Source organism: Esox lucius, chromosome 21 (genome assembly GCF_011004845.1).
Source record: "Esox lucius isolate fEsoLuc1 chromosome 21, fEsoLuc1.pri, whole genome shotgun sequence".
NCBI classification, from domain to species: Eukaryota; Metazoa; Chordata; class Actinopteri; order Esociformes; family Esocidae; genus Esox; species Esox lucius.
Genome location: NC_047589.1, coordinates 13,967,190 through 13,986,794, shown reverse-complemented (window position 1 = coordinate 13,986,794; position 19,605 = coordinate 13,967,190). Strand labels below are relative to the sequence as shown.

At 46.1% G+C, this 19,605-nt stretch overlaps 1 protein-coding gene across 11 annotated transcripts in view; it reads left to right on the top strand.

Annotated features, from left to right (window-relative positions):
* svila (supervillin a) overlaps positions 1-15,621 on the top strand; it is a 62,184-nt gene extending 46,563 nt beyond the window's left edge. For 10 of the 11 annotated variants that reach the window (XM_013139565.3, XM_013139559.3, XM_013139560.3 and 7 more), the window contains 23 exons: positions 198-369; positions 1,117-1,212; positions 1,419-1,505; positions 1,708-1,885; positions 1,973-2,145; positions 2,855-3,010; positions 4,442-4,578; positions 6,603-6,750; positions 6,963-7,108; positions 7,345-7,520; positions 7,760-7,913; positions 8,031-8,233; positions 8,409-8,491; positions 9,928-10,082; positions 10,446-10,551; positions 10,865-11,072; positions 11,310-11,443; positions 11,814-11,969; positions 12,116-12,259; positions 12,531-12,652; positions 13,505-13,660; positions 14,212-14,232; positions 14,613-15,621. In XM_013139565.3, coding sequence (XP_012995019.2) covers positions 198-369; positions 1,117-1,212; positions 1,419-1,505; positions 1,708-1,885; positions 1,973-2,145; positions 2,855-3,010; positions 4,442-4,578; positions 6,603-6,750; positions 6,963-7,108; positions 7,345-7,520; positions 7,760-7,913; positions 8,031-8,233; positions 8,409-8,491; positions 9,928-10,082; positions 10,446-10,551; positions 10,865-11,072; positions 11,310-11,443; positions 11,814-11,969; positions 12,116-12,259; positions 12,531-12,652; positions 13,505-13,660; positions 14,212-14,232; positions 14,613-14,699 — 3,198 coding nt within the window. In that variant the 3' untranslated portion in view covers positions 14,700-15,621. The remainder of the gene's footprint in view (positions 1-197; positions 370-1,116; positions 1,213-1,418; positions 1,506-1,707; positions 1,886-1,972; positions 2,146-2,854; positions 3,011-4,441; positions 4,579-6,602; positions 6,751-6,962; positions 7,109-7,344; positions 7,521-7,759; positions 7,914-8,030; positions 8,234-8,408; positions 8,492-9,927; positions 10,083-10,445; positions 10,552-10,864; positions 11,073-11,309; positions 11,444-11,813; positions 11,970-12,115; positions 12,260-12,530; positions 12,653-13,504; positions 13,661-14,211; positions 14,233-14,612) is intronic. The other variant, XM_013139557.3, reaches the window with a different exon arrangement.
* The last annotated feature ends 3,984 nt before the right edge of the window (positions 15,622-19,605 follow it).

Sequence of the window (19,605 nt, the reverse complement as noted above, 5' to 3'; positions counted from 1 at the left end):
GTCAACATTTAAACCTTTAACGTTTTGAACAATTGACCTCACTTAAATTGTGCTCTATTCCAAATGTAGGCCCGTGCTTTAGACCAGGGTTTAATATGTAGGAAATGGGCCGCTGTTTGAGAATAAGGTGATGCATCCTGTCCCTGAATGCACAGGGTCTTCCTAGCTCCATATTTGTGTTGTTGTTGTCCTAACAGAGGAGGGGTGGAGGCGAGGAGACCACAGAGACCCAGAGCCAGCGTATAGAGATGTCCATCCAGGAGAGAAAGCAGTTGATCGTGGCCCGGGAGGAGGCCTGGAAGTCCAAGGGCCTCGGCGCCGCCAATGACTCAACGCAGTTCACTGTGGCCGCACGCATGGTCAAGAAAGGTCAGGGCTCGCTTTAGAAGGTCTGGTACACTTGTGAGCCTGACCCGTGCGCAAAAAAACACCACACACCCTCCCGCCCCCCACTACAAAATCGAATCAAAGCCGGCTTCATAAAAACCAACGCTAGAAAGTGGAATAGTGTCAATTCCAATTCTCCTCGACTCCTTCCATTTAATTCAACAGTTATGGCAGCCCGTGGATATAATTCTCCCGGCGGCTGCATGGAGTTTCAGTCCCAGTGTGTATTTCACTCGGGCAGAACATGATATAATGACTCTCCTATTATCCCATTAACGGCAGTGCTGAGGGTCACGCTGGTTTACTGCTGACTGAGATGAAGGGAGCATGTTGGATTACTGTCAAAACTAAGGAGAGTTGAGATGGGCTAAATTCACACACAAGGCTGACTGCTACTGTTTCTGGTACCGCTGACAAGCTTTAACTCAATGAGTCAGCGCTGAACCCAGAGTGGAAAGAGGTTGGACTCGCCGACATAGGCCGACAATTCCTGTTACCGTTTGGCGGTCGACCTGGATCTGATGCCTGTGACAATTTGCCCGTCATTCACCATCATACTGTTGCAGGCTCAGTGTCGGTCTGTCAGAAGCCCTCTAGTAACCTTTTTGTCTGTCTGCCAGTCATGCAGATTTAATTTCCCTAGTTAGGCCATGGACATCAGGTTTGTTTAGTGGTTTCAAGTGCACTGCTGGTATTTTACTGTGTGGTATCTTCCTGTCTGTTTTTTAGGTCTGGCAGCTCCTTCTGCGCTCATCAACAACCCTGTGGCATCCCTCCTGTCCAAACCCAAGAACACTGCCCCTGCCGTATCCAAGCCCCTGGAAGGTTAGTAGCCCAGTCCTCAAAGTAATCCAATCATTGTTAAGCTAGCTAGCTTCTGTCCGTCAGATTAAAACAGTGTATACTTATTTCCAATCAAATTCCAAACAATGGTTTTGGTTTTCTTATTTAAGAGGTAGTGCGCTTTGTAGGGAATAGGGTATCACCTGTGATGCACAGGCGTTGAGTAAATCCTGCATGTTGCTTTGCAGAGATCGAGGCCAAACCAGACATGAACCTGGAGTCAGACAGGAAGTTGGATAAGCTGGAGTCCTTTCTGGGCAGGTTGAACAGTAAAGGTGAGTTTTCTCGGTTCATCTCGGTTGCAGATCTGTAAAGGGAATGGAATATGGTGGAGTCCTACATCATTTTATGCTGTTTAGACCTATCACCCTACAGATCTACAAAAACAGGGAGACCTATTTAGGTGTGAAATTGGCCCCTCTATCTTGTCTGTCGAGGCCTTAGCTGACCTGTCTTCCATGTCGTTCCTGTCATTAGGCGGCCTGCAGGAATCTACCATCAAAGTCACAGAGGAAAGGGTCAAAGAGGTCATGAACTTAGACGACGAAACGTTTGACAAGTTCTACCGTCACATTGCCCAGATACCTTTCAGCATGAACAGCAGCCTGGATGTTGACGACTTCGACGAGATCTTCGGCGGCATCCAGATGCCCAAGTAAGCACGGCATGTGCATGCAGCCACACACAACAGTAAAAACGCAACGGTCGCCTCCTGTTGACCTCTGACCCTTCCCCTCGCCAGGCTGACCTCGGCCATGGTGGAACACAAGCGGTCGGTGCGTCCGGTGCGCAACGTCCAGTCGTCCAGGAACCCTCTGAAGATGCTGGCGGCCCGTGAGGACATCAGACAGGTGTACACTGAGCAGAGACTCAACATCGGCCTGCTGGAGAGCAAGAGGATGAAGCAGGAGAAGAGTGAGAACGCCAGAGACAAACCTTAGGCTTGTTGTTATTTCAGAAGTGGGGGGAAGGAGAGTGAGAATGCCTGGCAGTTAACTTGGAAATACAGTCGAACCCAGTCTATATAGAGTATGTTGGGGTGCTATGAGAGGGGGCGCGGTACAGAATGTTAACCCTGTATTTGTGGTGCACGTACCAAACAGAAATATGAGAGTCTTCTCCTGTACTTCCCACGACACCAAACGGGAGCCCACTTTGAATTGTATGTTAGCGACTCCTTACTCCCTATCCTACAGTAGCAGAGCTGATTTGTATCAGGTCTCGTGGTTCTATAAATACACCGCGCAGTGCATTCTGGGTCAGAGAAACACTAAGTGTGACCTACATTTAAACCCCCGGCCTGCGACCCCACTGGCATCCTATCCCCAATGTAAGGCATTGCTTTCGGCCAGCGACCATAGATATTTGGTGAACTGCCATGCCTCAGTTTCCTGGCATTGTCCAAAGCAATACTCAAGTCCACTGTTGTTTTCCTAGCATTGTGAGTTGGGTAACATGCAGCAGACTGTGTTGTGGATAACAACATCACTTAAGCTGAAACTGAAAGGAGTATAACAGAAACCCTCCACCCTGGGTTTCTCAGCATTTCTGGAGTTCTCAGGAACACCTGTGCTTCAGACATGCCCGTTCCCAACCTCTCTACCCGTATCTGCCTCTGTTCCAGTGAATAAGAACAGTGGATTCTCTGAGGTGGCTTTGGCTGGTCTGGCCAGTAAGGAGAACTTCAGCAACGTCAACCTTCGAAGCGTCAATATCTCTGAGCAGATGTCCAACAACAGCGCGGTGCCCTACAAGAAACTCATGCTCATTCAGGTCAAAGGTGAGATGGGCAGATTACCTATTGACCTTTTAACCCTGTGAGGGTTAAACGTGTACAATGTCATGCTTGGGTAAGAGAGAATAAATCACGGAATAAAATGCAGTAGGCTACACACAGACACCCGCACCAGCCCTCACCTCTCAGCTCACCTTTTATAGGCATGAAATCAGCCACCGCGCCCCACCAACACACTCACTCACTCTGCCATTTGCTATGAGATCCAGAGGGATATGCCTGTCAACAATTCTCAACAAAATCGAGCTCAGCTGGAACCCCTATCACACATACAGCATTTCCCACATATCATACAGCATTTCCCACATATCATACTGTTTTTCACAGCAACCGCAAACTTATCCTTTCTGTGCAGCGTGCTGCGTTTGGTTTGTCCTCACAAAGGAAAGCCATGCGTTCCTGCACTGTCCTGTTTCGTGGAACAGAAAATATCTAAGGCTGACTCATTCGTTCCTGTTTACTACACAGCCCAATGCTTTAACTACCCAGCGCGAGGCTGCACTATGTTGTGAACAGGATGTGGTTCTTATTGGACAGATGTGGAGGGCAGCCTCCTGGAACTGACAGACGAGCAGCAATGACAGACTAGCAGCAATGGATTAGACTTACTGGGTTCTATAGCTGTTGTTCTCAAACCTCTCCTGGGAACCACCAGCCTTTTCTTGTGTTATGGGTATCCCAGAGCTAAGCACACCTGAATCAACTCCTCAGTTATTTATCAGGCCCTTCAGTTGACTCAGGTGAGCTAGTTGAAAGCTACAACAACATTATGCGACGGCCGGGTGGTCCCCGGGAGAGGATTGAGGGCCCTTGGTTTGTAGCAAGCATGTTAAGACTAACCATCCCGAATGGCACACTGTTCCCTATGTAGTGCCCTCACTTTGACCAGAGCCTTGTGGCAATATAGGGAATTGTGTGCCAGGCGGGGTGTGAAATGACTGGTGTTTGCTAATCATTTAAGTAAGGGCAGGAGACTATTGTTTTACGTTCTCCCCATCTAATCCTTAAAGGGATTAGCCGTATCTGTCAAAGCACTAACACATTCACTAGAGCTTTTTTTGTGCTCCACAGCGTTTTTAGATAACTGTTCTTCAAGGTTGTAATTTCCTAGAGGGTGTAATTTTCATTGTTACGCACATCACGTCTCTCCCCGGCTGGCCTCTCCCTTTCGACCCCCCCCACCCCATCCAACCCCCTAGACCAACCTACCGGACCACCTTCGGTGTGACTCTGATCCAAACACTGTTAGGTTGCATCCTGTTCCTTATATGGTGTGGTGTAAGTGCACTGGATCAGGATTATGGGTGGCCATTTTGGACACGGCCTTAGTGTGTGAATGGTTTTTTGGTTAACTGTTGACTGCCAAAACATCTTTCATCTGTGTTGTCTTGTTTCCGTCTGGTCCATAATAAACAGGCCGGCGGCATGTCCAGTCCAGACTAGTGGAGCCCAGAGTGTCCTCTCTGAACAGTGGGGATTGCTTTCTCCTCATCACTCCTCACCACTGTTTCGTCTGGACAGGAGAGTTTGCCAATGTAATTGAGAAGGCCAAGGTGAGTGTTTCTTAGCTAAATCACAAATGGGTTAAATAAACGTTATCCTAGCTTACGTGTGCAGTGCTTTCAAAGTGTTCAGCCCCCAACACCTTTTTCCCCCATCTGCATTTTGAAATGGATTCCAATAAGGATGTTTTACTAATGGTCTTCCCACTGAAGCTTTTAAAATGTTAAAAGGAATATGTTGAAGTGTCCACTTAAAGAGGTATTCATGTCCTTGTAATTGTATGCCTGCTTTTGCTCCAGTTGAACATTTTCCCACAACAAGTAACTTTTAGATACGATTAGATTCTACTTATCCTGTGTAAGAAATCAGTGGATTAATTGAATCTGCAAGGATGAATGCGACTCTCTTTGTATGGTAGACATTTTCGAAAGCAATCTTTGAAATGAAGATAAAAGAGCAGGTCAGGGTTGTGATTATAGAAAAGCACAAATCTAGGGATGGTACAGAATGGTTTCAAAGGCGCTGAACATACCGGAGATCAGTCCATCATACAGAGTCAATAGGAAACTGTGATGGTGCTACCTAGATCAAGGCCCTGTAAATCTAGTTACCGTACAAGATGGGCACTTCTTAGGAAAGCTACTTTGAGGCCAACTGCGACACTGATCGAGTTACAGAAGTCAGTTGCTTTGTTCATGTATCAACAGTCTCTAAGGCATTCCTCACAAAGGGCCTGAATGATAGATTGGCACGGAAGAACCCTGACTGACGAATACAAAAACCTATCCTTGAACGCAGAGTTTGCAAAATGTCACCTAAGATGCTGCAGTTCTGTGGCAGTACATCTTGTGGTCTGATGAGATTGAAAGCGGACTTGTGGTGTGTGTGGTTAAAACCATAATAAACATCAGCTAGTTGACACGATTGTGAAAGTAGGCCTTGTGGTTGCATGATATGTGCTGGAGATGCTTTTCCGCATCAGGCAATATTGTCAGGTTTACATGAGGATGAGTCGCATAAAATGCATAAAACTCCTTGAGAAAAAACCTGCCCCCCTCTGCCAAAAAGTTTGGTCTTGGCAGGACAATAGTCCAAAGCACACTGCTCTTGCCTCACTTGAGCGGATTAGAAGAAAATAGATGTACATGAGCCCTGACCTTAATCCCGTAAAAAATTATTTGGCAAGACCTCGATAATAATCATTGTTCCCTAACTAACTTGACAGAGCAATTTTAAAAGACGGCTGGGCAGATATTGCTCATCCCTGAGTGCAATGTCGATACCGACCTGTACTAATAGTGGCTGTAGGAGCTGCTGAACTGGCTCAAACAAGTACTGACCCAGTAGAATAGATTCTTTAGGAATGATGAATGGATTTCACTTTTTACAATTATTATTTTTATGGTTGGGGGGGGGGGGGGGGCGTGTTAAACAATGTGTGACTTACAAATAAACATTTCCCAATGCCTAAAAGTCCCTGGCTGTGAAACGGGGTAGGGATAGAATACCAATGAGGTGCATTAATTGTCGACATAGCTGTTGGTTAGGAGCTGGCGGTGTGTCGGGGTAGGTACGCACTGATGAACACATTGTAACCTGTTCTAACCAGTGGGATTTTAAAGGGACTTTGTAATCAGCGCCAGGTACTGCTTCATGTCATGAGTGACAATAAAACGTGGTTTTGGGCGGAAGTAGCCATGTGTCAACAGCAACACAGGAAGGTGTGTGTGTGTGTTGAGGAGAACAACTGCAGTAACAGGAAGCCAAACACTGACACAACATCCCAGCAAAGGTCCCATTGTTTTTAACCTGGCTGGAAGGATTGTTTTAAACCCTGATGTTTAAGGTCCATCTCAGGATGTACTTTTTAAGAACTGCTCTATGTAACCACCTCCGAACAACTATTTGTAGAATGAAGTGTCATTTATGATTGTGCTTAATTTAGGGGAGCCAGAGGTCTAAGCTGCTGTCTCCAGTCCATGTACTGCAGCAGCATTTGGGTCCAATCTGGTCTGATGTTAAATGGCCAAACATATGGCTTACTCTCTGAACTGTTCCTGCTTGTCTGTCTAAGGCTGCAGAGCTGGCTCAGTTCATCCAGACCAAGAGAGATCTGGGATGCCGTGCCAACTACATAGAGCTGATCGAGGAGGGCATCAACACGCACAGTTACGCTGCCAAGGAGTTCTGGAAGATTCTGGGCGGGCAAGCCAGCTACCAGTGTAAGGCGGTCTATTCGGTCATTTGTGGGGCAATGCTTATACTCTAGGTCCTCCTTTGTTGATGGCTATGTTCAGTAAGATTCTAAAGTCACGAGTTACTTTTATGTATTTATGACAGTGGTATGTAGTGGTTTTAAATGTGTATGGAATTTTAAATAGGTTCTCTACAAAAGCCCTACCCAGACAGTCTACTCTGGTTTTCTTTCCTGTAGCCGCCGGGAAGCCAGATGAGGACGAGCTGTACGAGAGCGCCGTCGTGGAAACCAACTGCATCTACCGCCTGGTGGATGACAAGCTGGTCCCCGACGATGACTTCTGGGGGAAGGTTCCGCGGTGCAGCCTGCTCAGCCCCACCCAGGTCAGACGTTCTACACCCACGACATTGTTGACGTGCAGCTAGTAAGGCAGATTACTGATCAACTTGAACAATGTGATTGACTGGACACCTGGAACCGAAGAGTTACCGCTAATTGTTCGGAACTTGAAAAGCAGGGTTAATAGTTGCCCGCTGACCCTGGCAGGTCCCCCCCTGTGATGCAGTAGGTCCTTCTGCTAGTTGGGTGTTGCCTCTGACCCTTCCGCTGTGCTGGACAGGTGCTGGTGTTGGACTTTGGCAGTGAGGTGTACGTGTGGCACGGTAAGGAGGTGACCCTGGCCCAGAGGAAAGTAGCCTTCCAGCTGGCCAAACACCTGTGGAACGGCACCTTTGACTACACCACCTGTGACATCAACCCCCTTGACCCTGGAGAGTGCAACCCGCTCATACCCAGGTACGGAGGTGCTCCGACCCCCTCGTGCCCCCGCTATTGCACGCACACACCTCTACAGCCCCTGGTAGGGTGGCTCTTTAACGAACGCGCGCACGAAGCGGAATGACAGCCATGAAAACATCTCTAGAAATATTGGAAAGTCCACTGCTGTCGGGTCTTTTCACGCAGCATTTCAGTTTCCACCCAATGTGCTTGTATTCAACGTACTCTGTCTATCTGCCTGTGTCTGTCGGGTGCAGGAAAGGCCAGGGTCGTCCGGACTGGGCTGTGTTTGGGAGGTTGACACAACACAATGAGACAACACTGTTCAAGGAGAAGTTCCTGGACTGGACAGACTCCAAGAAGAAAGGCACCACCAAGAATGACCACGAGCACCCCAACCAACACAACCAGGTACAACTCCTAACTGTGTGTTGGTGTGTGAACGGCATTCACTGTCCCTACACATCTCAATCTCCCTCCCCCAATCATCCCCTCAACTCAGTGCCTCCCTTTTTCTCCCCCCATCAGGAGCAGCAGAGCTCAGACCAGAACGCGCTGCGGGCCTACGATACATCTCTGATGCTGCCCCTGCTCCAGACCCCGGTGAGGACGGTTCTGGATGGGATGGACGTAGGCCGGGGCTATGGCCCGGTGCCAGGGGATGACCGGAGGCACTTTGAGATCAGCACCGTCGCCGTGGACGTTTGGCACATCCTGGAGTTCGACTACAGGTGGGTGTGTCGGGGCGTGGACCTGGAGCGAATGGCTCCCTGTTCACTACCTAGCGTACCACTTTGACCAGAACCCATAAGGCTCTGGGTGGGAAATGGGGTTGCCATTTAGGATGCATCCTGTCCCGTAATGGGGTCGGGATCAAGGAACTAAAGTGTCATCTACGTCCAACAGCCGGCTGCCCAAGCAGAGTATTGGCCAGTTCCATGAGGGAGACACCTATGTGGTGAAATGGAAGTACATGGTGAGCACCGCAGGTTAGTATCCGGCAGCTGTTGTCCACAACCCTACACCGTCCCTCCACTCACTCTCACTCTCTCACTCTCACTCTCACTCTCACTCTCACTCTCTCTCTCACTCTCTCTCTCTCACTCTCTCTCTCTCACTCTCTCTCACTCTCTCTCTCTCTCTCTCTCTCTCTCTCACTCTCTCTCTCTCACTCTCTCTCACTCTCTCTCACTCTCTCTCACTCTCTCTCACTCTCTCTCACTCTCTCTCTCTCTCTCTCACTCTCTCTCTCTCACTCTCTCTCTCTCTCTCTCTCACTCTCTCTCTCTCACTCTCTCTTTGTCTCTCACTGTCCATGTTGCTCCATGTCCGTTTATTCGTTCTTTATTCTGTTCGTTTATATTTTGCTACCATCCCTCATTCACTGTCCTGCTTATACCTTCCCTGCTCCCCCGGCAACATGCCTTAAGCGGTGCGGATGTATCGTATCAGGAGTTTGAGGGGATTATTAAGCTGGAGCCCTGTGGTGCTCTCTGAGGCTAAGCCAAACCGCTTAATGGAAACACACAGCTACTCTGTCGTAACGCCACAAAACGCGGTCGCCCGCCCATCGCCCGCCGTATGTTATGGTAATAATTAACCTTTACATAAACTGTTGGATCGCACCAAGCTGGCCTTTCACTGTGCTAACAAACAGTAATCCATATCACTTCTGGTGGGTGGGCTGATCCCGGGGGTTAGAAGCTGTATGTATAAACACTGTGTTGTTGAATGTAAGTATTGTCAGTGTGCTTCTGTGCAGGAGAAGGATAGGTGATATATTCATAGGGGATCATCTCTTTACATTGTACACTGGTACAGGCGCACTGACAGGAAATGCCGCACAACCTGCTGTTAAGTTGAAGACAAAACAGTCCTTAAATCCAGATTAGGGATATCAAGGATCAAGGATTTTGTTTTAAGGAATTATCCAAGATCCCCCATAATATGCCCCTCAGCTCAAACGTGTTTTTTGAACCGCTGCCTTTCAGAAAAATGCAAAGTGCTTTTGTTTTCTTAAAGTTGGTGTATTGAACGTTATTAAAACCAGATTATTATTTATTTTTTTATTTGTTAGACAATCTGTTTTAGACTGATTGTGTTCTAAAGAAATGTTTAGAGTGGTTGAATCCATGTCTCTGTTGATCCTGTTTAGGGTGGTTGAATCCATGTCTCTGTCTGTTGATCCTGTTTAGAGTGGTTGAATCCATGTCTCTGTCTGTTGATCCTGTTTAGAGTGGTTGAATCCATGTCTCTGTCTGTTGATCCTGTTTAGAGTGGTTGAATCCATGTCTCTGTCTGTTGATCCTGTTTAGAGTGGTTGAATCCATGTCTCTCTGTTGATCCTGTTTAGAGTGGTTCAATCCATGTCTCTGTCTGTTGATCCTGTTTAGAGTGGTTGAATCCATGTCTCTGTTGATCCTAGTTGGGAGGAGGCACAATCCAGAAGCTTTGAGGAGTGCAGGAGCTGGGAAGGAGAAATGTGCCTACTTCTTCTGGCAGGGACGTAACTCTACAGTCAGCGAGAAGGGAACATCAGCCCTGATGACTGTTGAACTGGACGAGGAGAGAGGGGCACAGGTGTGTGTGTGCGCGTGTGTGTGCGTGCGTACGTGTGCGTATACGTGTGTGTGTGTGTGTGTATACGTGTGCGTGCATATGTTCCTCCCCAGAGAGATTTGGCCAGCCCTCATTTTAACAAGAAGCTTTATCTGAGATGGTGTTAATTTTAGGGTTAAATTTAGAATTAGGCTTAGGTTAAAGTAAAGCTTAAAGGTTATGTCACCAAGGTTACATTTAGGTTAAAGGTTAGATTTAGGGTTAGGTCATTTTTTTTTTTTTATTATTTGTCAGGCCTCACCTTAATAGTGAATCGTATGTCTGTGGGTGTGTGTGTGTCTGTGTGTTTACATGCAAGTATATAACCACACTCTGCTCTCTCAGATCCAGGTCCAGCAGGGGAAGGAGCCTCCGTGTTTCCTGCAGTGTTTCGGGGGAGGGATGGTGGTCCACGCAGGGAAGAGGGAGGAAGAGGAGGAAAACTTCCAAAGTAACCACTCATCTACTTTCACAGCTTTCCCTAATCACATGCTTTTCGGCTTTCTCTGTCAGGGAAAGATTGCTATCTTTCTGTCCTATCAGCAATGACATCATAAGTGCCAGCCACGTCGGTTCCAGAGTCTCAGAATCAGCCGGTCTTCTTTGAGACGAGATGGAACGGGCTGTTAGCAACGTGAAGGTTTAGCAGTCCATTCCGCATAGACAGCCTGACGCCGTCAACATGAACCAACAACTGTCTCTACTGTCTGTTCCACAAGAGTACTCTCGTCTGACCTTTAACCCCCCCCCCCCCCCCCCCCCAGATGAATGGCGGCTGTACTGTGTGCGCGGCGAGGTCCGTGTAGAGGGCCACCTGCTGGAGGTCGCCTGCCACTGCAGCAGCCTGCGTTCCCGGACCTCCATGGTCCTGCTCAGCGTCTCCAAGGCGACCATGTACCTGTGGCACGGCTGCAAGTCCCAGCTCCACACCCGCAATGTGGGACGGACCACCGCCAACAAGATCAAAGAACAGTGAGTCGGCGGTCGCCAAGCTTCCCGTTGAGGGTCATTTTTCATCCGGAGGTGTTTAGGAGGCTCGGTCGGCATCCTGGTTGATCTCAGGGTCAGGGGTCGCTGCGTCGCACTGTAGGTGTTAGGAAGTGTTGACTCTTTGAAGGGGTTGAGGGGTTAGTTCCTGTTTCACTAGCGAGGTTAAGTGGTCGTACCGCTGTAATGAACATCTCAAAACGCCTGGGTCTGTGTTTTCAGGTGTCCGTTGGAAGCGGGGCTTCACAGCAGCAGTAAGGTGACCATCCATGAATGCGACGAGGGCGCGGAGCCTGCAGGATTCTGGGAAGCCCTGGGAAGGAGAGATAGGAAGGCCTACGACTGCATGTTGCAAGGTGAGTGGGTGGGGTGGGTGATTGTGTTAGAGAGGTTAGTGAGCCAAGGACATAACATTCAATCCTTCCACTGACCAACCCTTATCATGGCGATCTACGGTCTAGTACGTTTTCTCTCCAACTCTGATTCTTATAATTATCTGGATAAATACCTAGTCAAAACTAGTCAAAAACTGGGGTAGGAGAGAGAACCTACAGGATAGTCAGTGTCCAGGCACAGGTTTAGACAGGCACAGGTTTGGACAGCCTGGACTAACCATTCGATCAGCCGTCATTCTGTGCACTCTTGATTGGTGTCTGCTCTTTCAAAGCTAAGAATTACAAATAAAAGGAACACTCGGTTGTGTTGTGATCTGACCTTTCACCCCAGATCCGGGAAAGTTCAACTTCACCCCTCGCCTCTACCATCTGAGCAGTGCGTCGGGAGAGTTTGTTGCCGTGGAGTTCTTGTACCCAGCCAGGGTAGTGGACGAGGTCAACTCTCTGCCCTTCCTGCAGGAGGACCTGTATGCTGCCTCACAGCCAGGTATTGTGGGACACTAAGGTAACAACTCTTGCCGCGCAACTAAAAAGAGGATTGGTCATTACAGTCCACATAGGGTTAACCCCTGTCTGCGGGTCACTTCCTGTTTCTGTGTACCCAGCTATTGACATCACTTCCTCTTCCTTTAGCCCTTTTCCTGGTGGACAACCACCACGAGGTGTACCTGTGGCAGGGCTGGTGGCCCCAGGACAGCGAGACCCCGGGCTCGGCCCGTATCCGCTGGGACGTGGACAGGAAGTGCGCCATGGAGACGGTGCTGCAGTACTGTAGAGGTACCACTGGATTTGACAGTCGATAGGGTATCTTCACTTTGAGGTGGACGTTTCACCAAACTGCGTATACCATTGAGTTTCTCTTTTTTTGGTTCATTGGGAATAGGGCCTTGAATAATACCATGAGCTGTCTGATAGTAGCTCTAATGCTTTATTCCTTAAATGTCAGAGGAGCACTTCGCCTGGATGGCTTGTGATATTTAAATATATAATCAAAAGGTGAAGGAAATGTTTTATTTATACCTGCCGTTACATTGGCTACTCCCCTCAGAGAAAAACCAAAAGAAGCCTCCCAAGTCATACCTCATCCATGCGGGACTTGAACCTCTAACTTTCACCAACATGTTCCCCTGCTGGGATCACAGAGAGGACATCGCTGAGATCACTGAGAGGGTGGGTCACCGAGCACTAGCCTTCTGGTCATCAAATACCTAGAATACCAAACACATCCCTGTCATCCACCTTCAATAAACATATCACACCACACACATCCCTGTCATCCACCCTCAATAAACACATCACACCACACACATCCCTGTCATCCACCTTCAATAAACACATCACACCACACACATCCCTGTCATCCACCCTCAATAAACATATCACACCACACACATCCCTGTCATCCACCCTCAATAAACATATCACACCACACACATCCCTGTCATCCACCCTCAATAAACATATCACACCACACACATCCCTGTCATCCACCCTCAATAAACATATCACACCACACACATCCCTGTCATCCACCCTCAATAAACATATCACACCACACACATCCCTGTCATCCACCCTCAATAAACATATCACACCACACACATCCCTGTCATCCACCCTCAATAAACATATCACACCACACACATCCCTGTCATCCACCCTCAATAAACATATCACACCACACACATCCCTGTCATCCACCCTCAATAAACATATCACACCACACACATCCCTGTCATCCACCCTCAATAAACATATCACACCACACACATCCCTGTCATCCACCCTCAATAAACACATCACACCACACACATCCCTGTCATCCACTCTCAATAAACATATTACACCACACACATCCCTGTCATCCACCTTCAATAAACCTTAACTAATACCACTTTAATTAATTACAACTATCTGTTCCGGCCTACCTGAGGGCTACTGTCATCTTAAATGGTGGTGATAGGATTGGTTTGGGAAGTGTGTATGCTGACCATGGCATGGCATTGATATCCTGGGTCGCAGGAGGCGGAGGTTTGTAACCAGATCATCCTGGTTGAGGACGTGTTGGCCAGGCTGTGTAAGACCACCTACCCTCTGGAAGACCTGTTGGCACGGCCCCTGCCTGAGGGGGTGGACCCACTACGCCTGGAGATCTACCTAGATAATGAGGACTTTGAGGTGAGGCTCTGCCAAACCAATGTATTAACTCCAACTCAATACTTTTTATAAGTTCATCTTACCGCCACTTACATGGTGTGTGTGTTTTTGAGTCTGTGTTTTTGAGTGTTTGAGTGTGTGTCCTTGAATTGCATGAGTGAGAATCGATTTAAGTTTTCCACTATTTTAATAGTACTTTTTTGTCCAGTCCTCACCTACACAATAAAAAAAACGTTTTAGACTTATCGTGTTTACGGTTATGGGCCGAGACGTGGAGAAAATAGTTTACGGACAATACTTTTTCAATCCTCACTTTGATAGCAGTTGTGTGTATGGTTGGTTATGTCAGTAATTGACCTGAGATCAGAATGGAACGCTGTAAAATGGAAGTCATTGAAGACAAGTTTAAAACCATTCTTCTGGCCATGCGTTCTCTAAATTCCATTGAAGAATCGCACGTTCAGTCTTCTTGAACCTCTTGTTGTGTATTAATGTAAATGTCTTCCCCAGGCCTTCAGCCGTCTCTCTGTCTAACTTTCACCATGTTTTTAACTCTTCACTCCACATTCCAGGGTTTAGGGGTTTATGGAAAGGTGAGTTCTTTGAATTGAGAGCACAGCTGGCCCCAGACACACACACACATCGCATCTTTTGACCACAGCATCCTTTGACCATTGAACTACATCACCCATAATCCTGTGTGCCGCTTTCTGTTCAACCTCACTGTGTGTGTGGAACAACAAACTCTCTCACTCTGATCCGCTCTTGCATGGTTTGGTCCATTTCCAATGAAAATAAGTGGTATGGCATTTCAGTACTCGATGCTGTTGGACTGGACAGCTGACCCTTTGCGACCTCAAGTTTACTTTGGATTTTGCAGCTAATGCAGAAGTGATCTCACGTGTGTTTTTGTAATAACGGCAGTTTGGATGTTTGTTTGTGTAACGTCAACGTGTTGTTCCCCAACCCGCAGAAAGCCCTGGAGATGTCAAAGGAGGAGTATGAGATGCTGCCTGGTTGGAAGCAGGTCAACGTGAAGAAAGCCAAAGGATTGTTTTAGAATGTTGGACAGAACGACCGACCACAGCACGACTGGTCAGGTGCATTGTGGTCCAGTCGGATAGGGAACTCGCCACGGAGAGGTCTTTAGTTACTTAACCCTTTCAACTCCAGACTGGAGATGGCTTGGGAACAAACATTTCCGAGTACCCTAGGATGGAGGGATGGATGGATGGTTGGAGGGGAGCAGGAAAAGGAGATATGCAGTGGTGGAAGATGGGAAGGATTAGGAAAGATGTGCCGTCCTCTTGTAGTGTTTTTCTTTTTCCTTGGTTCTTTTTTTTTGGTTCTCTGTTTTGTTTTTGTAATTGTATAAATGAATGTTTCCAGCGGTGTGTAAGTGAATGGAATATTGAGTGGATGGCTTTAAAAGTGTGTGTGTGTGTGTCACTGCCTTACAGTCTATCACATAGCAGTCTGTCAGTCAATCTTGTAGCTGGACTGCCACTCTGCTTGCCCCATCCCTACCAGAACCTCTCTGTGAGCTGTTCTTTTGTGTTACAAGAAAGTATTTATATTTATACCTCCTACATAATAGGAATGAAAAGCCTTTTGAGTATTCAGTCTTTCAGAAAATAAATGAAATAAATTGTCTCGTTATTCATGTTGGGGTTGTCATGTTGATAAGTAGTTGAACAATAACCCCCTTTCCCCAGAGGCTGTACCTGTCGCCATCTTATTGAAGAAATCACCGGTCCAGTGCGTTCTGATGTCTGTTATAAATGCTCAGATTAAATGTAATTGTTGTATTTTACTGGCTTGAATTTACCGAAATAGAAAGAAATGAAAAGAATCCTTCTACAGTATGCAAATTCAGCATTGTATAGTGCCTTGCTTCTATGTACAGTTTATATGCGAAAAAGATATTTGTCTGCGTTTTAAAGACACTTTGTGATATTAGAGAAATAAACACTGAAAGTAAATTTGAATGTTTATTCGTATTTGGGTAAACTTTGTCTCAATGTCTGCATCCTAAATGACAACTTCCCTATATACTTCCACACACAGTAGTTTGGTGAAGCTGTTAAACCTTTTGGTCCTGCATCAGCCCAGTATGCTCAATAGTAGCAATAGGAGACCAACTTCTTTAATTGATTACTTTTCTTTTCAGCTTCTACCATCTTGTTTCCAAAAACAAATTGAGACACTGTGTGAAATGCTAATAAAAACAATGTAATTATGCGCAAATCATTTATCTCTACATTTAAATTAATATAGTGCAAAGACAACATATCGAATGTTGAAACTGAGAAATGATGTTGTTTATGGAGGAATACACCCATCAGCCATAACATTGTGACCACCTGCCTAATATTGTGTAGGTCCCCCTTTTGCTGCCAAAACAGCCCTGACCTGTCGAGGCATGGACTCCACTAGACCTCTGAAGGTGTGCTGTGGTATCTGGCAAACCAATACATTAGCAGGAGATCCTTCAAGTCCTGTAAGTTGCGAGGTGGGGCCTCCATGGATCAGATTTGTTTGTCCAGCATATCCCATAGATGCTCGATTGGATTGAGATCTGGGGAATTTTGTGTCCAAGTCAACAAGTTGAACTCGTTGTGTTCCACAAACCATTCCTGGAACATTTTTGCTTTATGGCAGGGCACATGCCATCAGGGAATACCATTGCCATGAAAGGGTGCACAAGGTCTGCAACAATGCGCATGTAGGTTGTACGTGTCACCTTAACATCCACATGAATGGCAGGACCCAACGTTTCCCAGCAGAACATTGCCCAAATCATTACACTGCTTCTGCCGACTTGCCTCCTTCCTATAGTACATCCTGTTGTGCCATGTGTTCTCCAGATAAGCGATGTACACACACCCAGCCATCCATATGATGTAAAAGAAAACATGATTCATCAGACCAGGCCACCTTCTTCCATTTCTCCGTGGGCCAGTTCTGATGCTCACGTGCCCATTGTAGGCACTTCTGGGCAGTGGACAGGGGTCAACATGGGCACCCTGACTGGTCTGTGGCTATGCAGTCCCATACGCAACAAACTGTGATGCACTGCGTGTTCTGACACCTTTCTATCAGCCCTTGTCAAAATCTCTCAGATCCACTGCAATCAATATATATTATCAATTATATTTTTATTTTCAGGTTAAAAACCCTTCCATGCTTAAAATGTGGTATATTTTTCTTAAAATGCCAGATTATACCGCTTGTTTTTAGAAAATATGCATTGAATATTGTGTAATGTTTCTTGTTCCATTGGCAGATTATTTAACTTATTTCAAGCAAATATCTCAAATATTGTTAAATTGCCTCGTTCCTTTGGCAGTTTTCTTTTCAGTGTCCTATACGCTTGCCCATTTTTCCTGCTTCTAACACATCAACTCCGAGGACAGAATGTTCACTTGCTGCCTAATATATCCCACCCACTGACAGGTGCCATGATAATGAGATTATCAGTGTTATTCACTTCACCTGTCAGTGGTCATGTTATGGCTGCTCAGTGTACATTTGATGCCAGCAACACATTTAAAGAAAGTTGGGACAGGGACATGTTTACCACTTGTTCTTGTTTTTACAATACTCTGTAAGCATTTGGGAATCAAGAAGACCAATTGTTGTAGTTTTGAAAGTGAAGTGTTTTCCCAATCTTGTTTGATATAGGATTGCAGCTGCTCGACAGTTGCAATCTGTCTTTATCGTATTTTCTGTTTCATAATGCGTCTCGTTTTCAGTGGGTGACAGGTCTGGACTGCAGGCAGGTCACTTTAGCACTCTGACTCTTTTACTCCGGAGCCATCCTGTTGTAATATGTGCAGAATGTGGTTTGGCATTGTCTTGCTGAAGGTCGCAAGACCTACCCTGAAAAAGATAAAGTCAGGATGGCAGCATATTTTGCTCCAAAACCTGTATATATTGTTCCTTAATGGTACCTTTCACAGATGTGCAAGTCACCCATGCCATATACTAATGCACCCCCATACCATCACCGATGCTGGCTTTTGTACTGTGTGCCGATAAGAAGATGGATGGTCCCTCTTCTCTTTAATCCGGAAGACACAGATTCCATGATTCACAAAAATTATTTCAAATGTTTATTTGTGAGACAACAGGAGAGTTTTCCACTTCACTTAAGTCCATGTTAAATGAGCTTGGGCCCAGAGATGGCGGTAACAGTTCTGGATCTTGTTTTTGTATGGTTTCTTTACATGGTAGAGTTTCAACTTGCATTTATGGATACAGCAACGTACTGTGTTCACAGACAATGGTTTTCGGCAGTGTTCCTGAGTCCATGCAGTGTTTTCCACTACAGAATTGTCTGTTTTTAATGCAGTGCCTTCTGAGGCCAATATTGGTTTTCAGCATTGTCCTTTGCACACAGAGATTTCTCTGGAATCTCTGAATCCTTTAATGATGTTATATACTGTAGATGATGAGATCCCCAAACTCTTTGCAATTGTACGTTGAGAAACATTATTCTCAAATTGTGCATTTTATTTGCTTGTGTAGTCTTTCACACAGTGGTGAACCCCTCCCCATCCTCACTTCTTACAGGCCCATTCTCTCTGGCGTGATCTTTTAATATCCAATCATTTTATTGACCTAATTAGTTGTGTGATATTCCACCAGGTTTAGTTTTTTTAGTCTATTGGTGCCTGAGTCTCAACTTTTTTGAAGTGTGTTGCTGGCCTCAAAATCCAAGTGGGCATGTATTTTCTTCAAGAAACAACAATAATGTTTCTCACTTTCAACATTTGATATGTTATCTTGGTACCTTTTTCTATTGTATATAGGATTTAAAAGATTTTCACGTCATTGCATTCTGTTTCCCTTTACATTTTACCCAGCTTCCCAACTTTTTTGGAAACAGGGTTGTATAACAACCTTCAAAATGGAAGTCCGGTATGTTTATGTTGAGGAATACGTATGTTCCAAACAGCTCATACCAGATCCAAATCCATCTTAGTTTGTCCAGGTGGGAAAACCATCTATAAAGCTTTGAAAACCAGTCACACGGGGCATTGGTTTGTGACATTAGTTATTCATATAGTCCAGGCCTAACCTACTCTTTCTGTAGATGTACCGTCCTGAAGGTTTTCTCTCCTACCCCATTTATTAATCTGGCCAGTTATAGATTCTGGGTGCGCTAGATTAGCTTTGGAGAGAGAACCCTTTGGTCAGTAGCTGAATACAGTTTGGACAGGCCTGGGCTACAGTTACTTCTTGTGTTGTGGTTTCTACTTGTGCCACTTTCCATATTTTATGCTCTGAACATAAATAACCCTAACCATGCACAGGGTCCAAACGTAGTTAAAAAGGTCACCCATAGACATTTATATCCCCTTTTAAAAATTCTGAACATACATCCATGAAGTTGTCATAGTGGTGTTGATTTATGTTATTCATTGTGTTGGATATGTTGTTGCACAGTTCCTCCAACAGAGGGCGCCTAAAGACCACCAGTAAGGTCTGTTCTTATCAGGTATCATAGAGTGGAAATTCCTGAATTTAACAGATGCGTAGAAGACATAAGATCTAATTTCCTTGACCACTTGTGTCCTCTCCCCTCACCTCCTCAAACCCCACTAGATAAGAATGTCCATGGGGGGAGAGTTCTTACCTTCTCAGGAGGTGAGGAAAGGGTCCCGACAAATCACGGAAGAGAGATTCACCCATCTGGTCACTGTTAGTCATAGGAGCCAGGTCTGGCAGCTGCATGAATCAAGTCATGTTGGGCCCACCTTACTAATGGAGTTACCGGGTAAAGTTCTGACTAACCCAACCACATTTTTTAGTCCGATGTAATAAATACTGTTATTATGCATCAGGTGAAATGTCCGCCTGGGACAGTTGTCATCGGTCTGTGGCTCACATCGCATGCAGTCAGACTAGAGGCCGTGCTTCTGAATGTCATCACAGAGCCTTAGCAGTCATTGCCTGTCTCA